This window comes from Schistocerca americana, chromosome 3, assembly GCF_021461395.2.
Source record: "Schistocerca americana isolate TAMUIC-IGC-003095 chromosome 3, iqSchAmer2.1, whole genome shotgun sequence".
In the NCBI taxonomy this organism is placed as follows: Eukaryota; Metazoa; Arthropoda; class Insecta; order Orthoptera; family Acrididae; genus Schistocerca; species Schistocerca americana.
In genome coordinates this window covers 375,122,415-375,134,840 of record NC_060121.1, presented here as the reverse complement: position 1 = coordinate 375,134,840, position 12,426 = coordinate 375,122,415, and the positions used below count along the sequence as shown (strand labels likewise).

At 42.8% G+C, this 12,426-nt stretch overlaps 1 protein-coding gene across 1 annotated transcript in view; it reads right to left on the bottom strand.

Annotated features, from left to right (window-relative positions):
- Positions 1 to 12,426, bottom strand: part of LOC124607058 (condensin complex subunit 3) — a 186,449-nt gene that overhangs the window by 47,356 nt on the left and 126,667 nt on the right. The window contains exons 13-14 of the mRNA XM_047139234.1: positions 10,079 to 10,184; positions 7,438 to 7,613 (exon numbers count right to left, since the gene is read on the bottom strand). Of these exons, the coding sequence (XP_046995190.1) occupies positions 7,438 to 7,613; positions 10,079 to 10,184 (282 nt within the window). The remainder of the gene's footprint in view (positions 1 to 7,437; positions 7,614 to 10,078; positions 10,185 to 12,426) is intronic.

The following is a 12,426-nucleotide window of genomic DNA, read 5'->3' as shown; positions in this document are numbered from 1 at the left end:
CACAGCCGCACCAGTGACCATAGTACATCTGGTTTAATTGTTCTCCCTATATGAGGGCCCAATGCGGTGGAGAGCACTCCTGTTCATAGATAATGATTTCCAGTATCCCACCTTCCCGTAATTGAGGGACCACATACTGCTCAATCATTTCAAGGTTACAGACAGCACAAATGGTCTTTTCTACAAGAAAGAAAGAGCTGATAATGCTGTAATGACACCAGAAAGCTCACTCATTCTCTAGAAGATGCAAATATTTTGCAAACCATATGACACACTGAATGCATAGTTTTAGTGTAACAACCATTCTCACTTAACAATTGAGACACATTGAACATGCTAAGTCATGCTGCCCCCATACAATACAGTATGTTTCTGTTTCTCACATCTGGTATTTGTGCTGTAAATTATGCACAGCTGGCTTTCCTCAGATAGTGTGGTCACTCATTGTTAACTACCATCATTTCCAAGTACATTACAGAAAGTTGCTCAGAGATACACACATTAACTTAATAAATATAATGTTATACTTTTCCAACATCTGAAGTGGATCACCATGTATATTAATCACACAGTGAATAATGTCGACAGCTCTGTGAGGCTGTTCATGGAAGAGCTGTTGTCCATAGGAAGGCTTAAAACCACAAGACTAAAGTGAAATGTAGGAAGGTTTGCTGAGGATCAATGACTCGTATACGGACTGTCAATAGCCTCTGAATGTAAATATGTTTAACATCTTTCACTTGTGTAGGTCAAGAAATTTTATAATGTTTGATTACATTATTGGTAATAAATTGCTGGACACCATAACAACCTAAAATGACCTAGGAGTAAATCTCCACAACAACCTACAGTGGAATGATCACATAAAATTAGTTGCAGGTAGAGCAGATTTAGAATGTGAAGAAAACATAATTCACCAATGAAACATATGGCTCACGAAACACTTTTTCAACCGATTTTGGAATACTGATCATCAGACTGAGACAATTGGTTGGACTAACTGGGGAGGGAGAGAGAGTTGGGGGAGAGAGAGTTGGGGGGGGAGAGAGAGTTGGGGTGGGGAGAGAGTTGGGGGGGGGAGAGAGTTGGGGGGGGGGAGAGAGTTGGGGGGGGGGAGAGAGTTGGGGGGGGGAGAGAGTTGGGGGGGGGAGAGAGTTGGGGGGGGGAGAGAGTTGGGGGGGGGAGAGAGTTGGGGGGGGGAGAGAGTTGGGGGGGGGGAGAGAGTTGGGGGGGGGGAGAGAGTTGGGGGGGAGAGAGTTGGGGGGGAGAGAGTTGGGGGGGAGAGAGTTGGGGGGGAGAGAGTTGGGGGGGAGAGAGTTGGGGGGGAGAGAGTTGGGGGGAGAGAGTTGGGGGGAGAGAGTTGGGGGGGGGGGAGAGTTGGGGGGGAGAGAGTTGGGGGGGAGAGAGTTGGGGGGGAGAGAGTTGGGGGGGGAGAGAGAGTTGGGGGGGAGAGAGTTGGGGGGGAGAGAGTTGGGGGGGAGAGAGTTGGGGGGGGAGAGAGAGTTGGGGGGGGAGAGAGAGTTGGGGGGGAGAGAGAGTTGGGGGGGAGAGAGAGTTGGGGGGAGGGGAGAGAGTTGGGGGGGAGGGGAGAGAGTTGGGGGGGAGGGGAGAGAGTTGGGGGGGAGGGGAGAGAGTTGGGGGGGGAGGGGAGAGAGTTGGGGGGGGGAGGGGAGAGAGTTGGGGGGGGAGGGGAGAGAGTTGGGGGGGGAGGGGAGAGAGTTGGGGGGGGAGGGGAGAGAGTTGGGGGGGGAGAGAGTTGGGGGGGAGGGGAGAGAGTTGGGGGGGAGGGGAGAGAGTTGGGGGGGGGGGAAGGGGAGAGAGTTGGGGGGGGGGAAGGGGAGAGAGTTGGGGGGGGAGGGGAGAGAGTTGGGGGGGGAGGGGAGAGAGTTGGGGGGGAGGGGAGAGAGTTGGGGGGGGAGGGGAGAGAGTTGGGGGGGGAGGGGAGAGAGTTGGGGGGGGGGGAGGGGAGAGAGTTGGGGGGGGAGGGGAGAGAGTTGGGGGGGGAGAGAGTTGGGGGGGAGAGAGAGTTGGGGGGGAGAGAGAGTTGGGGGGGAGAGAGTTGGGGGGGAGAGAGTTGGGGGGGAGAGAGTTGGGGGGGAGAGAGTTGGGGGGGAGAGAGTTGGGGGGGAGAGAGTTGGGGGGGAGAGAGTTGGGGGGGAGAGAGTTGGGGGGGAGAGAGTTGGGGGGGAGAGAGTTGGGGGGGAGAGAGTTGGGGGGGGAGAGAGTTGGGGGGGGAGAGAGTTGGGGGGGAGAGAGTTGGGGGGGGGAGAGAGTTGGGGGGGAGAGAGTTGGGGGGGGAGAGAGTTGGGGGGGGAGAGAGTTGGGGGGGGAGAGAGTTGGGGGGGGGAGAGAGTTGGGGGGGGGGAGAGAGTTGGGGGGGGGGAGAGAGTTGGGGGGGGGAGAGAGTTGGGGGGGGAGAGAGTTGGGGGGGAGAGAGTTGGGGGGGAGAGAGTTGGGGGGGGGAGAGTTGGGGGGGGGAGAGTTGGGGGGGGAGAGTTGGGGGGGGAGAGAGTTGGGGGGGGAGAGAGTTGGGGGGGGAGAGAGTTGGGGGGGAGAGTTGGGGGGGGAGAGTTGGGGGGGGAGAGTTGGGGGGGGAGAGAGTTGGGGGGGGAGAGAGTTGGGGGGGGGGGAGAGAGTTGGGGGGGGGGGGGGAGAGAGTTGGGGGGGGAGAGAGTTGGGGGGGGAGAGAGTTGGGGGGGGAGAGAGTTGGGGGGGGAGAGAGTTGGGGGGGGAGAGAGTTGGGGGGGAGAGAGTTGGGGGGGGAGAGAGTTGGGGGGGGAGAGAGTTGGGGGGGAGAGAGTTGGGGGGGGAGAGAGTTGGGGGGGGAGAGAGTTGGGGGGGGAGAGAGTTGGGGGGGGAGAGAGTTGGGGGGGGAGAGAGTTGGGGGGGGAGAGAGGGGAGAGAGAGAGGGGGGAGAGAGAGGGTGGAGAGAGAGGGTGGAGAGAGAGGGTGGAGAGAGAGGGTGGAGAGAGAGGGGGGAGAGAGAGGGGGGAGAGAGAGGGGGGAGAGAGAGGGGGGAGAGAGAGGGGGGAGAGAGAGGGGGGAGAGAGAGGGGGGAGAGAGAGGGGAGAGGGAGATGCAACAAGAGAGCTACCATACTTCCTAGATAGGTTTACTGTTTAAATTTTGAGAGCACACATTTCAAGAAAAGACGGGCAAAGTATTAATTCCTCCCGAATACATCTCATTAAATAACCACGACCGACAAAATCAGAGAAATTAAAACCATGCACCATTCAGGATATGAACATGGAAGGGGGACTATAGTAGCTATACCAAAAGTACCATTCCACAACACACTGAAAAGTGAGTTGCAGAGTATAAAGTTGCTAGGTACACAGTTTCTAAATCTGAGAAGGATTAATCTGCTCTCCCCCTAAGGGCTGGTGTCTGACAATCTGGTGAGGTATCTACGTTTCAAAATCAAGTAACAAATTAGGTAAATTGAAGATGGAGGGGTAAAAATGAAAGGAAAAGGCCAGGATTTCAACCCGAGATCTCATGTTTTCTGGGAAATTTTTTTAACAGTACACCATCTGGGCATGGTGTTTATTGTAACTGAGCAGTCTATCTTGGTACACCTCTGGCCGGTCCACGTTCCCGAGTGCCACCTACCCACATTCCCGAGTGCCACCTACCCACAGTCTCTCTCCTGGTCCTCCACGCTTGCAACTTTAGAGATTCCCTCAGGGGGTTGGAACTATTTGTGCACCTGCATTGAAGGAGGTGGATTCATGGCTCAATGAGGTGAATCAATTATCTGAATGCCTGGCATCTGTTCTTTTCGACAGGTTCAAAAGAACAGACATCACGTATTCATACAAGTGAGGAATAATATGTCAGCCTATCTACTATGAATGATAAAGGCATTTAATAAGCCTGTGTGAGATTACAATATATTGTCTGCACTAGAACAACACGTCAGCTAATGTATTGCATTTATTGTTGATGTCAAACTAATGTTACCACGAAGAAAAGTAACACAGACTTTCCAGAAACTCCATTTATTAACTTCTGTAATTTAGACCTAAAAATGATTTTAAAGGTTAAAATGTGATGATACAAATCGTTCACAGAATTATTAACCATTTATGTGAGTAAGTGGAATGCACAGAAAGAAATAAAGATAGACTTACAGCTTCAGAAATTAACCACCTGTCACCTGTGTACAGCATGTAGTATTTCCCAACCTGACCATATAAGATGCGCGGAAATAAGAGAAAGGGCAGAGTCCCATTATAAGACTGCGAGAAGAGAAAAAAGATAGCTTGGATGGTTAGGAAATGTCAAAAGAATGGAAGAAGGCAGATAACTGAAGGAGTACTCTCATGGCAACCTCCTGGAAGAAAAAGAAGAGGAAGACCTTACAAAGGTTAGCTAAGGGATGAACAGGAAGAGATGGAAAGAGGAGACATGAAAGAGAATGTGGAAGAACTGCCAGATCAAGACATCTGGCGATGACAGCTGTAGATCCCTGTGGCAGGAAGAAGTGTTAGAAGTACCTACAAGCAGCACTGGCAAATATATTACAACACTTATATGCCAGACCTCAGATTTCAGGAATTATGTCATGTACATATAAGCCAATTTCGGACATACGGTTATTATGGTAGCTTTACATGGAATGTCCTTGAAACTACTTCATATGTTAAAACAGAAACTAACAAGGACCTATAACAGGGTGCATGGTTTTAACCTGTCAGGATGTTCCACAACTGTCCATATTGTACTGTAGGAATTACCCCTCTGAAATATCACTTCTTGCAGAGTTGTTAATCGAATAGGGTATGCAAGAGAGTGTTTATGTCAAGTCTGGAAAGTAAGAGAGGCTCTGGTAGAATTTAAGCTATGGGTCATGAGTCACCACTTCTGGTGGTAAGAGCACTGCCCACAATACCCAAGCTCCTATACCCAGGTCCTAATCCTGGTCTGGCACATTGCCAGTCCGAAATTTTGAAAACAGATTGGTCTTAATACTGTTGAATGCACACTGTCTATACCTAACACTAGAACCCTTTTAACTGCTGAACACTGTAAAGAAGATTCCCACTGTTACGAGCCCCACTATTCTGAAAATCTGCCTAATCCAGAGTTCAAAAAATACCAATCTTTTAAATCTTAAAAACAGGAGAAATTAAAAAGAGATTCATGAAAAAAATGTACATTTATTATTATTATTATACAAAGAACTTAAAGAGAGACTTACATGGTGCCTAACCTTGATGAAAACTCCTGAAACAATATTGGAATGGAAGCTGGTTACTTACAGCACAGTACATACAGTCCACGTCAGCTCCATTTATACAATTATGTCAAATCATTTTTAATCACTGCTGAACATAAAAAATAACCAATTTACACACACTTGAGAAGCAACGTCAATCTTTTTTTCTGACAAAAAGCACTAAATTGACCTGAGGATGCAATGTTCCACCATCTTGCATGAACATAACATTATTTAGTGTTGATGAAGTGTGCTCTTAGAAGTAGTGTACGGCAAGGTCAAGGGTATTTTCCACAATTGTGTGTGGTATGAGTTCAAATTGAGCTTTCACATCCTTGCTTTCCTCCAAGTCAGTCAGAGCTGATGAGCCCTACACCATTGCTACAATGTCTTTGTCTCTGTACTGCTAATGGTCACTGTCATCAACAGCAGTCCACTCCTCAACGCAGCTTTCTTGTGTCTGCACAGCCAGGGATTTTCCTGACTAAAGGAAGGAGGTCACAACCTTTCACTAATGTAAAAATGGTTTCAACAAATTCCCACATAGACCAAAGATTTTCCCATAATTTTAGTAATGTGCCTTTAGTGGTGTTCTCATGCTTCAGCCAATCAGTAAATCACATCTTTTATTGTAATTTTCTTAAGATTTTACAGGATTGTGATTTCATTTTCTTCTTCTTCTTCTTCTTCAAGTAAGATGTGTAACAGCCTGCAACACACCATGGTCCATAAGGCTGGAGAATTGAAGTTACATTCGGTGGCAGAAAAATGTTTTAATGTCTCCACAAAAAGTTTCGTTTCTTCTGGGTGAGATGAAGCATTATCTATAAACTGAAGAGCACAATTAGGCAATCCATTTTCTCTACTGAACACAGTCATTTTAGGGACAAATTGGTACTTTAACCATTCCTTGAACAAGTTGTGCTTCATCCATGCATTTTTTAAATTATTATAATACAAAGGAAGTGAGATGGTGATAATGTTTTTGAACACTTGTGGTTTCGCCAATTTGGCTCTTACCATCAGCGGAAGTTAGTTTTTTGCTGAGGTGTTGCTGCATTCTAAGACAGACATTGATTGTCAATTTTAAACCCTGGGGCAGAATTCTCTTCTTGTGAAGCAAGACTTTCAGTACACAAAACTTTATAATTCAATCCAGTTCCATCCATATTGTGAACTTGCTGAGGTGAGCAGTTTTGAGAAGAAACAAGGTCTTTAAATTCTTTTAGGTAATTGGCAGCTGCTTCGCTATCAACTGACAGCTTCTCCCCAGCGATCTTGAGCTGTCTAGTTCCGAGCCTTTTCTTTCAACATCCAAAAAACCACATCTAGCTGAAAATGGTGGGTCACCAGCCATAAGCTTGTTCAGTTGAAGTACCTTTTCTTTCACCAAAGGTCCAGACAGAGACGTTTCCCTTCTGTCTGTCTTGAGTGAACCACAAGAATAAGGCATTGTCAAGTTTTCATATGAAGATAAAGTCTTGTTTTTGCCATTTTTCGACAGTTATTTCTCTTGAAGCAGAACAAGACTGCTAAATTTAAACTATTTTTTCCAGTCACTAATCACTGATTTTTTGACAACATTTTTGAGTGGTAATTTAGTAGCATTTTCTCCCTTGTCCAGTCTTCTTAACACTTCAAGATTTTGTTTTAAAGTACACGAAAAATGACTTCGTTTACTTGCCATGTTTAATGTTTAACAGTTGACTTCAAAATAATGTGTTTGGAATGCAGGAGGGAGAGTGACAGGTTGTGTGCCTGCATTGTGAGTTGTTGAAGGTCACTAGCATGTGACCCTGCATTTATTTTACACATTAACAAGTCAATATGTTGATATTATTCATAAAATCTGCCTATCCCGAAATCCCACTAAACCCAACAGTGTTTGGTCCCAATTAGTTCGGAACAAGTAGTCAGTACTCATTACATGCTTCCTGTAAGGTAACATTTCAGAAACATTCTTCTTTCAGCCAAGCATTAAAAAAGTATATTAGATCATTGTTATCATGTTCAATCAAGCCTTTTCTCTATACTATTTTATCCTCTTACATAAAGTGCAAGTTTCAGTTGTACCTGTTGGAAACTTCAGAATGCATTTGGTGTTACTCAGCTACTGCAAAGCCTATTTATTTGTGAAAAATATAGTTTATTTCATCCCAGGTTTTGAAGCAATCTTCATCAGTTATTTTACTGCAACACTATTTGTTACTTACTGTGCTGTTCAGCAAACTGCATAACTTTGAGAGCAAGCTGCGACAGGATTCATTACCAATTATAAAATCTCCACTGGATACAGCTGCTGCAGTAGTATCGAGAATACTTGTGCTGTCTAAAACTGAAGTGTTCGTCTTGAAAGCTCCTCTTTTAACTGTCTTCAATCTGACGTCAGCTAAAAATTAAATTTTAACTACAATTTAAAAATTATAACAGACAATATACTGCTGTGCCAAACATTACAAGCCAGCCACTAAATTACTGGAGAGAGGGGGCAAAAAAAAAAAAAAAAAAAAAAAAAAAAGAGAGCGTATAGAAAAATGCAACCCTTTGACTGCAGAGATAGTTGTGAACAGAAAAGGTAATGGTATATTCTGTACGTCTAGACTACAAGGGTTATTCAGAAAGTAGGGAACGTTTCCATCTGATGCTGCTAGGCATGTGCCGATTGCATATATTTTGGTATGTGCGTGCTCGGCAGCTTAGTCAGCATCCATCCGTGACAGCCTGAACGTCTGTGAGTCTAGTTTTTTCCATATTCGAATTTGAAATGTGCACTGCAATCGAAAATGCCACAAATTGTGAGGTGTGATCTGTGACATGATTTTTGTTGGCAAAAAAACCTAAAACCTTAGAAATTTATCGTGAACTGTGCGAAGTGTACGGAAACAATGCAATGAGTGAATGTTCCACCCGGAAATGGTGCATTCGGTTTAAAAATAGCCGAAGCAACATTCATGATGAATAGAAGAGTGGACATCCGAGCATTGCGACTGACGATTTTGTTGCTAAAGGTGATTAAACAATTCGTGAAAACTGTCGCTTCACAATAATGGAGCTTTTGCTTTCTTTTCCACGTGTTTCACAGACTTTGTTGTTTGAAACTGTCACTCAAAAGCTAGGCTACCACAAATTTTGTGCACGATGGGTGCCCAAAATGCTTACAGAACATCATAAAGAATAGCGAATAGGGGCAACATTGACATTTCTGGAGGCCTACCACAAACATGGTGATTCATTACTGGATTGCATCATAACCAGTGACAAAACTTGGGTGAAACATGTCAATTGCGAGGCAAAATTACAGTCCATGGAGTAAAGGCACACAAGGTCCCCCCAAAAACCAAGAAAATATTTGCAAACGTAGTCAGCAAGGAAGTTGATGGCGACAGTGTTTTGGATAGGAAAGTTGTGCTTCTTATTGATTTTCTGGAATGTGGCGCAACCCTAAATTCTGCCTGGTACTGTCTAACTTTGCAAAGCCTTAGAAGAGCAGTTCAAACCAAACACCGAAAAAGGCGACGTCCAAAATTTTGTTTTTGCACAAAAATGTCCGACCTCACACAGCAAACCACACTAAAGAACACCTTAATTCATTCAAACAGGTGTATTTCCCCTCATCCACCCTACAGCCCCAATCTTGCATCAAGATACTTCCACTTGTTCCCCAAGATGATGAACTGGCTTGCAACGCAGCACTTTGATGACAACGCAGAACTCCAGGCGGGTGTGACTCACTGGCTGAAGTTTCAGGCGGTAGAATTTTACAACGAAGGTCTTTCGAAGCTTGTCCACCGATATGATATGTGTTCGGTGACTACGTGGAAAAGTAGTATGCCAGTCACTTTTTCAGATGTATATAATAAAATGTATTTCTTGCACTTATTTTTATTATTATTATTATTATTATTATTTTAAATGCCAAAACGTTCCCTCTTTCTGAATAGTCCTCGTATTTATGAACTATACACAAACCAAAAGCAAACACTAAATGATAGTGGATATCAAAATGTAGTCTGTTTATTCACTTTTCTTCCATTTGTAGTCAAAGATTACAATTTTCATACTGCAGCAAAACAACCAGCCACTAACAATATCAAATTTTCTGCCAGTGCTGGGATTTTGCTGGTAACCTGTGACTGTCACACTGGCCTCATTCGAAACAAATCACTTGTAATTAATGTTGGCCTCCATAAATGAACATTTTTAATTTAGCATTGCAAATACTGCCAATAATGATTCTAATTCGTAAGTGGATGTCACGAAGTAAAACCTTGGTATATAGGCAATGAAACAAGATTTATAATACAATATTAATGATTATTTTATACTATGAAGCTCCTATAGAAAATGCTTATCTATGCACTGGAACAACAGAGGCTTAGAGTGCCTTCTGTAGCCCAGTACCTATATTCTCAGGCAAATATATTATGAATGAGTAACAAAGCAAGTTTTTGTTTACACTTTAATTTCAAAAATTTCTGATTTCCCGTCATATTTGTAAGCCACATTCCAGATTGATAAATCTAATAACTCACTGGGTTTACTTGCTTTCAACTGTAATGCAACTGAAAATTAAAATCAGTTGCATTACAAATGAGTCAAATAAACCTAATGTCTTATAGCAAGCAACTATGAGTATGCAAGCAGGACTTGTATAGCAGCTACCCAATTCTGAGAAACTTGAGAAACAAGTAGAAAAAGACTTAACCATAAGAGTTTTCAAGGTAATGATCAAATTACAACAGATAATAATTTCAGTATATGCCATATCGAAAGTAATAAAAGCCAACAAAAAATTTCTCAATTTCATTAACTATAATGGAAATTAGTCTACTTTTAATATAATAAATTTCTTACCTATCTCTGTATCCACTTGGAAAGTATTTATTCCATGCACAACGAACAAATCAAAAATGGCTTTGATGACTGTTAGGTAGATTTCTTCATTTTCCTGAACCTCCAACTGTTAAAAAGATCCATTTAAAAGCCTTCCATTCAAATTAAATATTTTATATAAGCCAATCGTCTTTTACTTATCTCAAAAACATAATTTAAAAATGGCATTAACTGAACTTTTATGTGTATATTACCACAGTGCTCAAATTATTATTATTATTATTATTATTATTATTATTATTATTATTATTATTATAAGTGGAGCAGTGACTTCAAACAAACAAAGATGAAGTAGAAATTTTCAGTGACTGATAGAGAGCCAGCTGGGTATTCAGATGGAATGCTTTAAGGAAATTACAGAAAGTCCACGTCAGTATGGCAACAAATGGATCTGAGCTCTCGTGGAATGCAAGTAAGCAATATAATAATTTCTCATGCAGGAAGTATCAAGACGTAGAAATACATTAGTTCAATAATAAAACATTTCAGATGTAGAAGTGGTCACAATGTCATTAAATGACTGAGGTAGAAGATAAACATCCAGTAACATAAACAATGTTTGTACATGTGAAAAATAGTCACAAATACAGATATAAGGAAGTGGAAAAAATCTAAAACAGCACTGTTTTGCACACACAAAATTTACATCCAAAATATTATCAATATTGTGGCATGGCACATTAGCTGAGGAAATACATCTTTAACATCTACATGCTGGGAGATATTGCTAGTTCAAGTGTTGGGAACTAAAGACCATTTAAACTTGCAAATTATGTACGAATGAAATTTTGGTTATAACTTTTTTATTTGCCACTACTACCAAAACAGAACGATTGCAAATTAATAGCACTGAATACGTTTGGCTTGGATCAAGGCTAAGTTAAAACGAAGGGTGACAAATCTTGGAGACACAGATTTGATGGCGCAACCTCTTGGTTTCCAGGCACACGCTTTACTGATAGAACACCAGTCCTGACATAGCACTGACAACAGACACATGTGGAAGCATATACAGCATCTTGGCTTTTGGAATAGGACAAGAGGAATCCTCCTGTTGAGAACTCTCTCCATTCTCTTTCTCTTTCCTCCCCGAGGAAGGCACCATTAGTTCCAAAAGCTAGGACAGTGTGTGTTCTTTTATGTGTGTCTATTGGCATTACCAATGTTTCTCCCGAAGATATGTATTGGCCAAAAATCCTGTGCCATCATTTTATAGTTCCTTTAAGTGCAGCTAACTTATCTACTCAGACCATTTCACATCCCTACAAATTGTTACGTGTACGTACTTTTCCGAGTTGACTGATTCCAAATGTGATTCACTGATGTTATACTCATAGGATACTAAGACTGGTGTTTCGTGAAGTACACAATTTTACACTTATAAACATTTATAAAAAGTTTAGAATCTTCACACCACTTCTGAAATCTCATCAAAACCCGGAAAGAGTGCTAATGCCTTTGTCATTCGACTGATTATTATTTCCTTCTGGACACACAATTGCAATTCAGATTTTGTATCCAATGACCTGGCATTCCCTGCATCAGTATATATAAATACAAGGGATAGGCAAAATAATGTGAACGGTGGCAGCACTGGGATGGTTGTGTTGGACAGTCAATAACGCTGGTAAGGCAGGTGTCGCGCTGGACTGTGTGTGTTCAGTGCGGACTAGACAAGACATTAGTGCAGGTTGTTTATGAGTAGTGCATACTTCGTATTTGCATTCAGAGGCCAAAGTCGACGTGCAATGAAAGACTTAACACAGTTCCAAAGAGAGCAAACTGTTGGGGCCCTACTAGCTGGAGCATCAGTAACCAAGACAGCCAACTTATTGGAAGTTTCAAGAGCAACTGTTTCAAAAAGTCATGACAGCCTACACAAAACATGGAAAGACATCATCGCGTGAACGTAATTAAATCAAAACTAAATGACAGACATTGTTATATGCTAACACAAATTGTGTCCAAAATAAACCACAGAGGGTACAGTGACTGCAGCACTCAATATTCATATTCGAGACCAGTATATATCGACACTTTCTGCCAAGAACCCCATAAAGCAAATATTCATGGACAAGCTGCTATACCGAAACCATTAGTGATGACAACCAGTGCTAAGAAGCATAAAACATGGTGTCAGGAGCATAAATTCTGGACAGCTGATCAGTGGAAACATGTCATATGGTCCGATGAGTCCGTTATTTCCAATACTGTGCTGGGATTACATCTGGAGAACACCAAAAGAAGCCTACAATCCCGATTGATTAATTCCAATGGTTAAGCATGGAGATGGAAGTGTGGACAGCCAC